At 44.0% G+C, this 15,753-nt stretch overlaps 2 protein-coding genes across 2 annotated transcripts in view; both read left to right on the top strand.

The window, feature by feature from the left end:
• Positions 1-344: 344 nt before the first annotated feature.
• Positions 345-9,310, top strand: LOC143414017 (myelin-oligodendrocyte glycoprotein-like). The gene is made up of 5 exons (XM_076877615.1): positions 345-1,021; positions 3,631-3,969; positions 4,141-4,239; positions 5,358-5,573; positions 9,297-9,310. Exons 1-5 carry the CDS (start codon positions 985-987, stop codon positions 9,308-9,310), a joined length of 705 nt encoding a protein of 234 aa, XP_076733730.1. The 5' UTR covers positions 345-984.
• A 1,654-nt stretch (positions 9,311-10,964) lies between these two features.
• Positions 10,965-15,753, top strand: part of LOC143414015 (uncharacterized) — a 7,530-nt gene continuing 2,741 nt past the window's right edge. The window contains exon 1 of the mRNA XM_076877611.1: positions 10,965-11,518. Coding sequence (XP_076733726.1) covers positions 11,137-11,518 — 382 coding nt within the window. The 5' untranslated portion in view covers positions 10,965-11,136. The remainder of the gene's footprint in view (positions 11,519-15,753) is intronic.

Raw genomic sequence — 15,753 nt, 5'->3', positions numbered from 1 at the left:
TGTGTATTTGTTCATTCCTAAGTTGTGAGTCTACAGCAGCCAGAGTGCTGATTTTGGTCATTAACATTTGATGAAGGCACTTAAAAACACAAACACTTTTCAGAAGTACTTCAGCTTTGCATCAAACCTGCTCACTCTTTCCCTCCCAGGCTTCTAGACTCCTGATTGGCCAACATTTCTACACGGCGTGGATTTGACATGTTCTTGACCGTGTTTGACTGCGTTTTTGGCGAGATTTTCTTTAAAACACAAACAGAAAATCTCAGTTTTCCAAAGTAGGTGTGGACGTAGCCTTAGTGTGAGCAGCCAAACATGATGGCAGACTGCCACAGATCACTTCTGAGGAAAGAGGAGGCGTTCAGCTTCCTCATAGTTTCACACCTGCATGAAGCAGCCTCACCCTGACAGCTTCAAATCACTGTGTCAGCTGATCACTTCCTGTCCTGTGATTGGCTGAGCTTCAGGCCTTCTCTCAGTCAAACTGGAAACAGGGATTGAGACAGTGTGAGGGTTTGTGGAGTGCCACAGTGCTGTAATGAATACTGTAGTGGAAGAAGTTCTTTCACACTCTTCATCCTGGAGCTGCTTTATGTCCATGATCTGCATGGAAACACATCTATGGAGAGGAAATCCAGCTGCTGAGGGTCACATCTGCATCATTGTAGCTACAGTGGATGTTTCAGCGTCAGGACTGAAGGCGGAGCTTTGTGCGTGTCAGGGTGAGGCCGCAGCAGCCGCCTCCACCCGGAGCGCTCGGGCGTGAAACTAGGAGGAAAGCCGACGTCCTCCTCTTTCCTCAGAAGTGATCTGTGGCCGGCCGGACTTCATTCCACAGATGTGCTTTAACAAAGTGTGAAGCTGAACTCTGAGCTGTGACAGTGAAGCAGTGTGAGAGTGTCAGTAGATGATCAGCAGAGGAAAGTGAAGCTGCTGTGAGCTGATGTCCTGAAGGGCTTTTAAAGAGTCTCTGAGTTTGACAGGAACATGAAGATGTTTGTGGTGTTTGTGATCCTCCTGCACGGTAAGTACACCTTCCTCTCTCTGCTCTCATCATCAGCTTTTCTTTCATCTCTCTCTCTTTAATGTGTTGAAGTGCAGCAGGAGGAGATTTCCATCAAACACTGGATTCTGATTCAGATCAAACTAACAATCCAAAGCAGCAACTTTCAAATCTCTGGATTCTTCTTGGTGGCTTTCAGATGAGCTCATGTTACAATCAGCTGCTGTGTGTGTTGTTGTGTAGCTGAAGCTCTGACTCACATTTCATATGTGACCAAAGGAAACTTGGTGCTGTGTGACACACTTTAGATTCTCTGCTGCTGCTTTGAACTCTTCAAACTAAAGAGCCAAACGGATGATTGACTGTGCAGCTCTGACATGGCACCAAATGTCCCTGTTATCAGCTGCTGGATGGACGTTATCAGAGCTTTTTAGTGCCACACGGATCACCAGGAGCTCCTCCTCTGTCTGCAAACAGGCTCAGCAGCTCTGATCATTGGAGTCAGCACAGAGTGTGGAGACATCTAGTGGTCGTGGAGAGAAGTGCATGTAACGTGTGTGTGTTGTGTTAATCAGCATGAGTAGTTAGGGGGACGTGCCTCCCTGTGCCTGATGGCAGTCCTTGTAATTACCCAGCATGCTGTGCTGTGTGTTTCATTTCTAACACTGGTTTCACTGAAGAGCTTTCTGAGCTTCTTTCATTGATTGTGACCAACGTACATGTTTGCTGTGGATCCACATCTGCTCTTACTGCTGATGTCATGAAGCTGTTTGAGTGGTGAGCAGTCAAAGCAGCAGGTCCTAACAGGGACATAGCAGGATATTCCTGCCTGTAAATGAGCTGTAACTGCACATATGAGCACAGCTGGTCTGCATGTAGTCAACACAAAGAGTGTGTGTCCAAATTTCGAGGCTGCATTTGTGGGCCGATTACATCACAGCGACGCGACGAAAGCTGTCCAAATTCGGTGTCTTTTTTTCAGTGTTCTATTTGTTCCTGAATAAATCGGTTTGGCTGAGATTAAAATTATAGTTTTCACACAGCTGAATAAACGTCAAACAGAAACTGATTAAACAAAAGTGTGAGATGGTAGACGCCAGTGTCCTGTTATATTTTAGATAGCAAGGAGCAGACGGCTGAGTTTATTAAACTCCACGTCTAGTTTCACAGGCTCTCACTTCGGGCTCGGCCTTCGCAGTCTATGTTGGCCGGGTCCTTCCCATTAGAGCACTTTCCTCTAACACTGCAGGCTTACTTCTTGTTCGTAGAGTATTTTATATCGTAGAGTATTTGATATATATATTTTATTTCTTTATTTATTTATTTATTTATTTATTTATTTTTTTGGAGGCAGAGCCTTCAGTTTTCAGGCCCCTCTTCTGTGGAACCAGCTTCCAGTTTGGATTCAGGAGACAGACACTATCTCTACTTTTAAGATTAGGCTTAAAACTTTCCATAACAGCAGAGTGCAAGATGTAAGCAAGGGCATTGATAGAACACCATACCCAAGTGGCCAGCATATATAGTATATATATAGTATACAGCAGTCCTTCTCAAATAGTGGGGCGCACCCAGGGGAACTTGCTTTTTTAGCCGTGCTAGAAAGTGTAATTGCACATTCACTGCAGTGAGTGCAGAGTTTTTTGCATGTGTGCAGACACAGTACAGAGCAGGAGATATGAAGTGCAGTAAACAAGCCCTCAAGAAAAATGAAAAAATGAAAAGAGAGGCAGAAATAATTAGACAAAAGTCTCCCAAAAACTAAGACAAGGAAATATGACCAAGCATATGCAGCACTTGGCTTCACAGTAACAGAAAATAATTGAGAAGCACTGACATAAAATAACGCCTGTGCTGAGTATGGCCTGGAGGTCAAAATGGGAGACGCTCTCTAGGGTGGTCGAGAATGACCAAGCTAAGATCCTGTGGGACAGATGGACAAACTAGTGACGGCTAACCAGCCGGACATAGTGGTGTTGGACAAGCAGAGGAAGACGGCTGTAGTGATAGACGTTGCAATACTGAATGACAGCAACATCAGGAAGAAGCAACACGAGAAGCCTAAGAAATACCAAGGGCTCAGAGAAGAGCTCGAGAGGATGTGGAGGGTGAAGGTGACGGTGGTCCCCGTGGTAATCGGAGCACTAGGTGCGGTGACTCCCAAGCTAGGCGAGTGGCTCCAGCAGATCCCGGGAACAACATCGGAGATCTCTGTCCAGAAGAGCGCAGTCCTGGGAACAGCTAAGATACTGCAGGACCCTCAAGCTCCCAGGCCTCTGGTAGAGGACCCGAGCTTGAAGGATAAAGAGACTTTTTGTAGGAAAAATGCAAAAATGCCAGGGCTCATTTTCCACCCCAGTCCAGCCCCGTTTTTATCTGACACATTTGAAAAAGTCCTCCAGTCCTCCCCCATCTCATGTGTGGACATGACTGGACTCTTTGATGATGTTTTTATTTTTTATTGTTTTTATTTGTCTGTCATACTATTCACTTTATTTGTTCAGGTTTTTAACTGTGTTTGTTAAAATGTTGAATGTTTCTGTCGTTCTGTCTCCTGGTTTCTGTAAATGTGTCTAAACTTGATCTTCACCTCAAAGTGACTCATGGAGTCTCTGTCTGTGTGTCCTCAGTTTCCCAGCATGCCTCAGCTGTCGAGCTGTATGAGGGGGATTCGCTCATACTGCCCTGCAAGTTTCCCACTTCTAGATTGTTTGACCCCTCAGTGGTGTGGAGTCGCTCCGACCTCAGTCCTCCAACTGTCCACCAGCGTCAGCTTCAAGGAGACGAACTGAAAGATCAAAACCAGCGTTACAGCGGCCGAACATCCATGAAGACTGACGCTCTGGAAACTGGAGAGCTCAGCCTGAACCTGACCAACCTCCAACTGTCTGACAGCGCCACCTACACCTGCTCCGTCAGAAACTTTGGAGATGAACTGAGTCGGAGTGATGTACAGCTGCAGGTCAAAGGTCAGCAACAAACACCTGCTGTAGACACATCTGACATCACTCAGATAAAACTTTATTATTTTAACACGGTCAGAATAACCATGTTAGCTTTATGAGTAAAGTAAAGGCCTCTTCATTAAATTCATTGAGTCAGAGGTCAAAGGTCACGTTGTTCTTTGTGTTCCTCCACAGAACAGTTTCCATCCTGGGCCAAAGCTCTCCTGGTTCTCCTGGTTCTTCTTGTGGTTTCTGGAGGTCTTTTATTTCATTTCCGGCACTATTTCATGTCAGGTGAGTGTCTCCTACTACACTACCCATAATGCCGATGGTCAGCAGAAGTTCTGTGTTTCCAGCACTGTAAAAGACCCTCAGGGTGGCTGTAGCTCAGGAGGTCATTTGCTAATTGGAAGGTTGGTAGTTTGATCTCTGGCTGCTCCAGTCTGCATGTCAAATATCTTTGGGCAACATGCTAACCTCCTGTGCATCCATCAGAGTATGACTGTGTGTGAATGTTAGATAAAAAGCACGTCGCAACACATAGAAAACAAATGTTTGTGTGAATGAGGCAAGTTGTACTAAGTGTGTGAGAGTAGAAAAGTGCTAAATAAGAACCAGCCCATTTACCAGCAGCAGTTTAAAATCAAGCACAACAACATTTTTACATTATCGTCACTAAATTAATACACAGGTGTTCCTGTGACAGTGTTTGTCCTTCTTTGGGTTTTTAGTATTGTGCTGCACATGTAAAACAGATTCCCACACCAGAAAATTCATTTCACACTCAAAACATGCTGTGAATAAAAATGTGAGTGAAAGCTGCCAGCTGATTTGAATCTGAACCCTGAACATCAGCTGCTCCTTACAGCTGCAGACTCACTGGTGTTTAAGGTTTCAGAGTAAACATTAAATATAAGAACTGAATTCAAACATAGTCTACATACAAAGTTTACATGACATGATATGAAGTACAGTGCACTTGTCCTGTTGTAGGATCATATATATAATATACACACATACATTAGATTATAGGACAACAAAACTGTAGTAAAATCTTTTGCTGCCAACAGGGGAAAAGATCAAGTAATAAGGTTCCTTCTGACAATATGTTTTACTGATGTTCATCACAGAAACGCAAAGACGTTAGATGCTATTAAAAAAACTTCCAGCGATTTGTTAAGTCAGTTAGAGGTGATTTTATGAATGCTGATCTCTGGATCTTAAAATGATCTGGAGTAGGCAAGGTTCACACAGGACAAGTTACCATGGCGATGTACTGCGCTAAGAAATGAACAACCTTCATAGTGCAGAAAACTCAGGGTTTACCCTCAAATTACCTGGATAAGCCAGAATCCTGCTTTTTGTTGTACAGGCTTCAGATGTTGTCATGTTGTGCTTTGTTGTCCTCTCAGTCCCCTGGGTGGGGGTGGATTCAGGGGTGGAGTCTGTCCAGCTGATCTGCAAAACCACAGTTTGTCTGCCTAAAGATGCTAAAGTGGAGTGGAAGGATGCAAACAACAGGAAGGTCCACGTGTATGAGAACGGCTCTGACCAGCCTGAAGAACAGGACGATAAATACAAGAACCGAACAAAGATGAAGAGAAACTTACTGGAACCTGGAGACCTCAGTCTGACCCTGAAACACCCCACAGATGGAGACAACTCCACCTACACCTGCACCGTCTACAGCAGGGAGGGAAACATCCTGCTGAAGAGAAAAGTGGAGCTGAAAGTCAGAGGTCAGTGCTGTAGATACAGGTCAAAGGTCAGAGGTCAGACTCATGATGGTGGTTCAGTCTCAGTGGGCTCCATCCAATAATGTCACAGTGTTAGCATGTCTGATGTTTGTGGCTGTTTTGGTTTTTATTTGATTTCCTCCCAAATGTAAAAGCTTCAGCAGATGAACTGTAGGAGCAAAGTTCATGTGTGAGACTTCATCTGAAAGGTCACATCTTCTAGTTTCTGAACATGTGTTTGTTTAGCATGTGGCTGAAACACAGGCTAAGCTAAGTCAGCTCAAATCTCAGTAACAACCTTCTTTGGTCCTCATCTATAATCAGTCATATCTGAGTCACAATAACTAGAAGATGATTTCTAGCAGAAGTGTGAACATCTCCACATCCTTTCTCCATGTTATCATCCAAAGCTGTGTGAAGTTTCAGAGCTCTGCAGCTAACAGAGACTTTCAGTTTGCTGCTCTCTTCCTCTGACAGCTCCATTCTTAGGGAGCGTTAGTTCTGTTTCACTTTATTCCACTTATTCAGTCTGATGTTCTCTGATCTGTTTCTCTTGTTTAGTGTCTTAAATGCTGCCAGTGCCTCTCTTTGCTGTAACCAACCTTTCTCTTTATTTCTGAGCTTTTTAAGGACTTTAACTGATGCATCAACCTTTGAAAATGGAAAGAAATCAGTCAGATTCATGGCTGCATCACAGTGTCACATGTAGTTCTCCACATCAGCTGGATTATATCTATAGCAGCAAACAGCAGCTGATGCACAAATCTTTGTCTGTGTTAATAAAGTTGGATCAGTTCAAATAGTTTGTTGCTCTGCACTTGAAAGCAGCATGTAGTTTACTAGCTAAGCCCACAGAGCTTCAGTGTTTCAGTGAGACTCAGTGAATTAAAATGGAGATGCTAATCAGGGTTAGCACATGAGCAGTGTTGTAGCTCTATAAGTTACTAAGTTTGTTCATGTGGAGAATCTAACAGATCTAAGCATGTGTAGCTCCCAGTGAAGCTGCAGCATTCAGCCTGTTAGAGTCAACACAATGACCAGGAGCTGAATAAGCAGTTATAGATGTAAATAAATCTGCTTCTTTATCATCTGAGACCCAAAAAGTGGAACGTACAGAGCTAAAATCATGTGTTTGATTTTTGGCTTTTACAAACAAGCCATTACTACCACACTTCCTGGCCACTTCATTAGGTCCACCTTGTTAGTGATGGGCTGGAGCCCTTTTTCCTTCAGAGCTGCTTCATTCTTTGTAGTACAGTTTTAACAAGGACACATTTTCACCATGGTAACATGATAGTGTTACACAGTTACTGCACACGTGTCATCTCCACATCATGATGCAAATATCCACTTCCACCACAGCCACAGCTGCTCTATTGGATCCAGACTTGGTGGATTTGAATCCAGTGAAGTGATTTTCATGTTTGAAGAACTGCTTTGAGATGATGTCAGATTTGCTTCTCCTGCTAGAAACATCCACACCAACCAGGTATTTTCACACAGAGCTGCTGCTCACTGGACAGCTTCTCTTCTTTGGACCATTGTCAGTGAACCCTGGAGGAGGCTGTGGTCAAATCCCAGCACATCAGAACAAGCGTGCCCTGTTCAGTCATTTCAATGAGCTTTCTTACAAGGATCCATGTGCAAGTGACATGAAGCTGCAACAGTTTTACAAGCTGTGTTACAAAATGAATGTCACAGAGCAAACTTGGATATAACACTATAAGTCTTTGCTCTTTGTTTCCTTAGTGCAGCTGTAATGATCTCTGGTTACTGTGGGCCCATTAAAAAGTGTGGACGTGTCATTTCCACAGAACATTTCACAGACAGTAAGATAGAAGCATAACTTCATAAATATAGTGTTTTAAATGCACATGCTGGAGCTCACAGTGATGCTGCTGTGTGACAGGGTTGTGTTGTTCACACTGTCATACTTGGTTGTCTTGGCGACAGACTTTCTGGTGTCTCTTCATAATAACTTGTACCTGTGGGTCACATGATCAGGGCTGGTCACTCAAAGAAGAAAGAAACATTCAATTCAATCTGTTTACTCAGTTTGATTCTTTTAGTGCTTTAGTTTATTTCACTAACCTGATGCTGCGACTACAGACACAATCATTTTGTCCTCTTTAATGGTTTCGTAGATTCCCAGTAGCTCGACACAAAGGCTGCTTTCAGTGCTCCACATAATATGAACCAGTAAGCAGCTGTGTGGATAGTATATGGTTCAGACTGGGACTGTGGTCAGATAGGACGAAGAGCGCTTTCATTAAAATGACATCATCTGAGTGGAAAATACTCACGTGACTCAGATGTGTAACAGGAAGTGTGGACTGTGATGTCATCAGACAGAAACAGTCATTCAGTAATAAAGTGATTTAATATTCAACAACAGGAAAATAACATCAGACATGTTTGGTTTCATTCAGTGTTGCAGCTTCAGCTCATTAAGGCTAAAGTTCACTTTTTAAACTGTAAACTTAATAAAAGCAAACTGAAAGTATTGTAACATTTAGAACAAACACATGTTTGTATATAAACTGAGCCCAGCAGGAGAAGCTGAACACATCCACAGCTGTGAGGGACACTGGTGCTGTGACTGATTAAACACATCAAACACATCTGTGGACTCAATCTGTCAGTATTATTTGTCATATTTGAAACAGCTTAAAAACAGTGCTGTGTTAGAGCTGTGCTGTCATGTCTGATTGTATTTAAGGTCCAATCATGTACTTGTGTATGTGTAACTAAGCAACCACGTGGGCGGAGCTTCAGCTCTGAACATTTTAGAGCATCAGCTGATAAAAACACTGAGACAGGAAGGATTTGAAGTCTTCTACGCTCTTTATTCTTGCTTGTGCAGAGTTTGTGGCTGCAAAGCGACCGTCAACAACAACTGCTTCCTCTGCTGACAGGAAGTGACATCATCCCACCTGAGGCTTTGATTCAAACAATAAAAGAACTAAACTGCTGAGTAGAGCAAAGATGGGTTTACTAAAACAGAGGATCAGATGTCAGGTCAGGTAATGTCTTCATTTAATCCAGTAACAAACCAAAGGTTCCAGGTTTGAGCTTCTTGAAGTCCTGTTATTAAGTCTGTTCATCATTTTCATTCATTTGATAACTTCTACCAATAACAACCAATTATTTTCAAGCTGAGAGATTTAGTGTGAAAACCAGAAGCAGGAAATGATGCTGTGCAGTATATTTGTGGAAAACAATGATGAGGCTAAAGTCAAGATCACACACACGTAAAAATAAACACAACATTTGTGTGTAAACACAGCAGGTGGAACATTTATTTGATGCTTTAGCTGCTACTTGTGATACTAAATGTTTGCAGTCGTGCTTCATGGTTACTGAACGTAAAACAACACAAACCCTGCTGATTGTTGGTTTGTGTGTTATTTGTGTTGTGTTCAGGTGACTATAGAAAGACTAATGACACAAATATTATGGATGGACACGTTTCCTGGGCTGCTTCAGGTTTTCCATACAAACACTTGATGTTTGGTAGTTCCAGGTCCAACATGGTGCATGGATATATCCAGCGTCCCTCTTCTGCACGTTTGCTGTTCATCAGTCTCAGCCTTCCTCTCTGTCTTTGTCCTGTAGACTCCTCAGCCTGAGCTGTCCCTGTCACCCACTCATTTCCATCCTTTCTATTCTGCTCACTTGTTCAAATCTTCTACTCTGCCACCTCCAGGTCGCCTCCTGTCGTTGTGTCATGTCTCCATCATCACAGCCTCACTAGGCTGTAAAGCTTCATGTTGACTGTAGCTGCTGTCCTCCTGTCACAGATCACAGCTGATACATGTGTGCACCCACTCCATCCTGCTATACTGTCACTTCACCTCTTTGGGACTTTGCTGCTTTGTATGGAGGACTTCATGTCTTTAAACTGATCCACCATCACCACCTCCACTCCTTCATCTTCACTGTCGTGTCTCCAGCTTCTTCACACACACTCTTCTCTTCAGAGCATACCTCCACCTGTCCAGGCTCTCTTCCACCCACCTGCTTCCTGCTCTCACTACAGATCACAATGTCCTCAGCAAACAGAGCTGCTGAGACTCCTGCCTGAGCTCATCTGCCAGCCTGTCCATCAGCACTGCTAACAAGAAGGGCTCAGAGTGGATTTCTGATGTAATCCCAGCCCCAGCAGGAACCCATCTTTCCCTGCTGCTGCAAACCTTCCCACTGTCTCTCTGTCCTCATACATGTACTGCACCAACCATTGTTTGCATGCACACAGAAACAGTGCAGCTCCTCCTGACCTTCTCTGCACATCTGAAGTGCTTGTTCTTGTCATGAAGCTGCTGCTCACACGTCACTCTTCCAGCTTCTCAACACACTCTTTCCATGTCAGCACATTTCCACCTCTATCTGTCATCACACTAACCTGCTGTAATCCTTTCAGCTGGAGCTTCTTTGTAGACACGTCCCTACATTGCAGCCTGATTACAATGCAGACAGTCGGCTACAGTGTGGCTGGATTTCCTTTCTTAGCGTGCTTTGCTATAAAATAGCCAACAAGGCCTCACGTGACATCAGTCAGTGAGAGTTTCACTGCTGCAGCAGCTCTGTTCACTCACACTTATTAATATTAATGCTCATTACAAATGTTACAGCAGCTGATGCACAAATCTTTGTCTGTGTGAATAAAGTTGGATCAGTTCAAACAGTTTGTTGCTCTGCTTGAAAGCAGCAGTTTTTCTAATGCACCACCTTCATGTTTCCTTCATATTTGAATCCCCCTGTAGATGCTGACAGGTAACCATGTCACACAGAGCTCAAGCCTTTGAATCCAGCTGTGACTGTTGATTTTCTATTGAATGGACTTTTTCAAATCCAGCTGTAGGCCTGTGTTTGTGAGCTCATTAACAGCTGTTTGTTTAGAGAGACGTGGTCCTCACAGGACAGCCACTACAAACATATGATTTTATAGAATATGATGCATTACTGCAGATTCAACACAATAGAAAGGATTTGAAATGAGCTCAGCCTTAAACATGTGCAGCAGTAATATTGATCCACAGACACTGATGGGAACATTTTTCTGCACAATAAGTACTTTGACTTTTCATACTTTATGTACAATTTGCCAGTACTGCAGTTTTGTGTGTAGTGAGGTGTTTTCATGGTGTTTTCTTGGTGCTTTTACTAAAGGAAGCTTCTATCAAATTCTTCCACATGTTGTCAAACTGAGCTGTGTGATGAAGTGAGTGTGACAGAAACACTCAGACTGTGTTTCTCTGCTTCATCAAGTCAAATCTGGTCCTCAGAGACTGAATAAAGTCCTGTCCCACTAACAGCAGCTCCAACAGTCTGTTCACTGCTTTCTTCCTGTCAGTCTTCATCTTTCTGCTGCGTCTCCTCTTCACACTGACCACTTTCTATCTAACAGTGAGCTCCCAGTGAAGCAGCAGCATTCAGCCTGTTAGAGTCAACACAAATGTCTCCATCCAAGCTCATGTTGTGCTTTGTTGTCCTCTCAGTCCCCCAGGTGGAGGTGGATTCAGGGGTGGAGTCTGTCCAGCTGCCCTTCAACACCACACTTCACCTGCCTGAAGACGCTAAAGTGGAGTGGGTGGACAATTATACAAGTTACTACAACAGGAAGGTCCACGTGTATGAGAACGGCTCTGACCAGCCTGAAGAACAGCACCAGGATTACAGAGACCGAACGAAGATGAATGAAGACCTGCTGAAAACTGGAGACCTCAGTCTGACCCTGAAACACCCCACAGATGGAGACAACAGGACCTACACCTGCACCGTCTACAGCAGGGAGGGAAACATCCTGCTGAAGAAACAAGTGGAGCTGAAAGTCAGAGGTCAGTGCTGTAGATACAGGTCAAAGGTCAGAGGTCATACAGGAGTTTATTCTCTAAAAGCTTTTAGTTTGAATCTATTTTCAGTTCATTCAAATAAAATAAATTCTTTGATGTTTTGATCTAAAAGCCAAAAATGTCAGTCGGAGCAACTGTGTGTTTAAATGAACTAAGAAGACCATTAAAATGATCTTACCTTCAAAATAAAAGCCTCTGGCATGATGTGAGTTTGGATCAAATCAATAGTTTTGTTAGTTTAGTCCAAATCAGTGTAAATGTATAAATATCAATAGTTTTAAAGCTGCTGGGATCATTCAAACACTTTGATCCAGTCATTTGGATGTTGTCACATGTCAGGGTGGAGCAGCCATAAATACGAGGCTTTTATTGTGAAAATGCTGAGTGTGATGATCCAGAGGAGCCCATGGGGTGTTTGTGGCTGGATGCAAAGGTTTGTAGCTCTCCTTGTAAAGAGAAACAGCTTGAAGCTACAGAGGAGCGTCTGCAGAAGAAGACAGGGGAAAGAGGAAGAAGCTGAGGCCGCTGGAGCAAAGACAGGAAAAGGAAATCAGCTTCATTTGTTGGAGGCCGTTTGTTCATCACACTGAAATATTCCCACTTTAGAGACAGGAAACAAAGTGAAGTGTGGATTGATGTTTGTCTCCATGATTTGGGCCCTGGAGTCATTTCTTCATCTCCCACTTTAAGACATATTAATGTCAGCCTCACACGTCCCACAGTGGACACATTTCTATTTCTAGATGATATTTGGAGGATGGTCATGTGTTTCTCTGCTGTCACAGCTCTTTGTGATATTTGAGCGCAGCTGTAATGTTTGTGTGGTTAAAGCCACCAGACTCCACTGACAAAAACTCTCATTTTAGCCGGAGAACACGGGGCTGCTGTGGGACTTTGTGTTTGCAAAGGTTTCTATTGGAGGCATGTTTGCCTTTATTATATAGGTGCAGAGAGTAGACAGGAAAGTGGGGAGAGAGTGAGGGACACACAGGCACCTGTAGTAAGCCCCGCCTTCAGCCCACCTGCTCAGCCAGGTGAGCTATAGCGCTGCTTTAACATGTTGGTGTGATTGAGAGTGAATGAAAGTGAGTGATGGAGGCAGCAGGAAACTAACAGGCTGTTTGTTCTGAGAGGTCACATGACTGTTGTTCTCAGCAGAGTCTGATGATTTGATGAGACCATGAGAGCGGCTTCAGTTCCTCATCAGAAAGAGTCTGACAGAAGCTCCTCCCTCTGTACCCCAGTAGACTTCTATTAGACTGCTCCAGATTCCTGAGAGTTCACACAGAAAACTTTACAAACAGCCAAAGAAAAACTATTGAAAAGCTTCAAGATCACAAAGAGCTCTTTCACAGCACATATGAGCCATTAAGAAGTGCACATTTGTGTTTCCCACAGTCCATCATCCAATAATATCAAAGGACAAACTGTGAGGTAAAAAGCCTTCAGCTCTTTTTGAAGGAAGCAAAAAGACTTTGGTCCTGAGAGATGGTTCAAAACACAACTCAGACCTACCAAAGTATTATTTGTGCCAAACACATGAAGCCTTCAACTTAGTATGTGTCCAGTCAGTGTGGCAATAGAAGTCACTGTGAGGATTTTCAATGTGCTGTCAAAGAGCATCCAAACAATCAGGTGAGGATGAAGAGAATTAGTGTGGATGGACAGAAAATCCATATCCAGTGTGATTTAGGAGCAGCTCATATATAATGAGTGAAATGAAAGAAGAGCACAGACAGGAAGAACATGAGTGAGCAGACATTTTGGAGCTGCTGATCCACACAGGGCTGGATGGAAGGAGTGGGAGTCCATGATGGCTCAAAGTCTCTGATCTAACTGTTCCTGAGCCTCTCCCCCTGCCTCCTCTTTGGATCTTCTCCTCCTCTTCTTCCTTATCTGCCTCCTCCACCACTGCTCTCTCCTCCCTCATCTCCTCCTCAGCTGAACTGAAGTCAGGGCTGTAACATGAGGAAACGTGCAGAAATGACTGAGTCAGCATGTTGTTGAAGTGAGTTGAGTGATGGTGAGCAGATTAGATGTGCGAGCCTCCCTGTAGAGAAAAGCAGATCTTCTCCAGAGTTTCCCACCTCATGTTTTCCTGTGTCACAGCTGATTGTCACATCCTGGCTGTCACTAAATGAGTGGTCCAAAGGTGGAAGGAGGAGCACAGTTAGATTGTTCACCTCCTAACCTGTGAAATCAATCAGCTGAATGAAAAACACTGTGATCCTATGAGCTGCTATCAGGGCTGCTCCATTCTCAGGATTCTCATCTGGATGACTGAAGCAGATTATTGATGAAGTCAGCAAACAGCTTTCAAAATGGCTCTTTTTCCAGGGGAACTCCCTGAAATGTAAATCTCATTGGAATGAAGAAGAAGTCCAAAGGCGTGGTTAGGCCCAGACTTGTGGCTGTTTTCAATGTAAAGCCCATGTTGCAGGCAGCTGCTGCTCCTTACTGGCCCACAGCCTCCACTGATGGATGTGTCAGCTCACTTGTACTGTAGCCACGGGGAGAGCGATGGTGAAGCTGACAACCAGAGGTGTAGCGCTATTTGTTGAAGTAGCCCAGCTGTGCCATGGAAGCACAAGTTTCCAGAGATGATTGGACTGTGAGCAGAAATGATCCATGTTGGACTGAATTGAAGAACAGATCATAAAGTCCTCTGTGTGCCCAGCCCGTCTGTCTGAGCATCTTCATCAGTGTGCAGCTGATCTACAGCTAATGTGCTGATTGATGAGCAGCCTGTTCATGGTGATGATGAGAAACAGATTGGATTCAAAGCACAAATGAGTGAAAAAGGAGCAGCAGCCATGATAGAGCGAGTCCTCTGCTGACAGAAATAGTGGAGTGAAGGATTTGTGCAGCGTTTCTCTGTGAAAACAGCTGATTCAGATCAATGAGAGGAGGATGAAGGAGAAGCAGCATGTTTCTGATAGAAGCATCACTGCTGTGCTACAAACTGCTGGGACTGTGTGTGTGTGACGGCTCAGCTGGAGGCAGGATTGGTCCAGAGGAGAGCTGCTTTATTCCAGACTAACTCTTCTAGAAAGCTGACATCTGTGTGGAACAGCTGACCTGCACCATGTGGAAAAGAACAGCAACATGATTCAGCGTCAGATCCCGACACATCCACGGATTCATCCCGTTACAGGAACTGTGCCACACGTGGCCTCTGTTTGTTCTGCATTGATGCTGCAGGGATTTCTTCAAGTCACTATAATATAGTGTCAGATGGACACATGAAGCTAACACGGCACATCTTTGTGAGTCTGCAGCATGTTGACACACATGTCAGTGTTGTACAGATCTGAGAGCAGCACAAACAAACTCCATCAAAGTGATTTGTGCTGTTGCAGAGCTGTGTGACTGCATTTGTCTTCATTATGGACACATTTCTACAAATGGGACTAAACATGTGACCCTCTGCACATCCATGGCTCAACAGTGCACCCATTGGCTGGATGCAGCTTGTATTGTGGCTCCTCCCCCTTAGCTTCAGGTCAGTTTAGCTGTGTTTCCTCCAAATCCCAGAATTCCTGAGGAGCAGGAATATGTGGGGCTGGGCTCTAAACACTCAGGGTGAGGACTGAGTGAAGAGCTACAGGACAAAGTTTCAGCGCTGCGCTCACAGCTTTGAGACGTCCAATCAGCAACTGGTCCTGATAACATCTCCCCTCTCATTCCACATACATGAAGACTGCTAGAAGCAGCTATCAGCCACATCAGGCTCACATCATGCTTGCTATTAAACATGCTGCAGTCTGCAGTAAACTCCCTGCCACAAAGCTTTGAGTCTCCTCCAAATGCACCTGTAACAAGGTCACCTGCAGAAATAACTGTGTCCACGGGCAGAGTCACCAACACTCTGCACCAGAGCTAAACCTGCTTTGGAGCTAAAAAGCTGCTGTCAGGGTTTCCTGCAGAGCTTCAAATGTGGAGACTGAAAGCTGTGGACAGTTTCTGTGGCTGGATTATTTCATATGTGTTTGTTTCACTTTCAAAGGAAAGTGTTGGAATAAATCAGGTGTGTGACGCACACTTTACTGCAGATTGTTCTCAATGTAACACAAAAAGCAATCAAAATGTGATTGATCCTGATGTGCTTGTTGCTTCTAGCAGTGTTGATGTATTTGCACAGAGAGGGGGAGATGTTATCAGAGTGTGTAAGTGATCAGATCTGATGCTGAATCATGTTCATGTACAGTCAGCTGATCCTC

The sequence above is a fragment of the Maylandia zebra genome, linkage group LG3 (genome assembly GCF_041146795.1).
Source record: "Maylandia zebra isolate NMK-2024a linkage group LG3, Mzebra_GT3a, whole genome shotgun sequence".
NCBI classification, from domain to species: Eukaryota; Metazoa; Chordata; class Actinopteri; order Cichliformes; family Cichlidae; genus Maylandia; species Maylandia zebra.
This window is presented reverse-complemented; position numbering and strand designations above follow the sequence as displayed.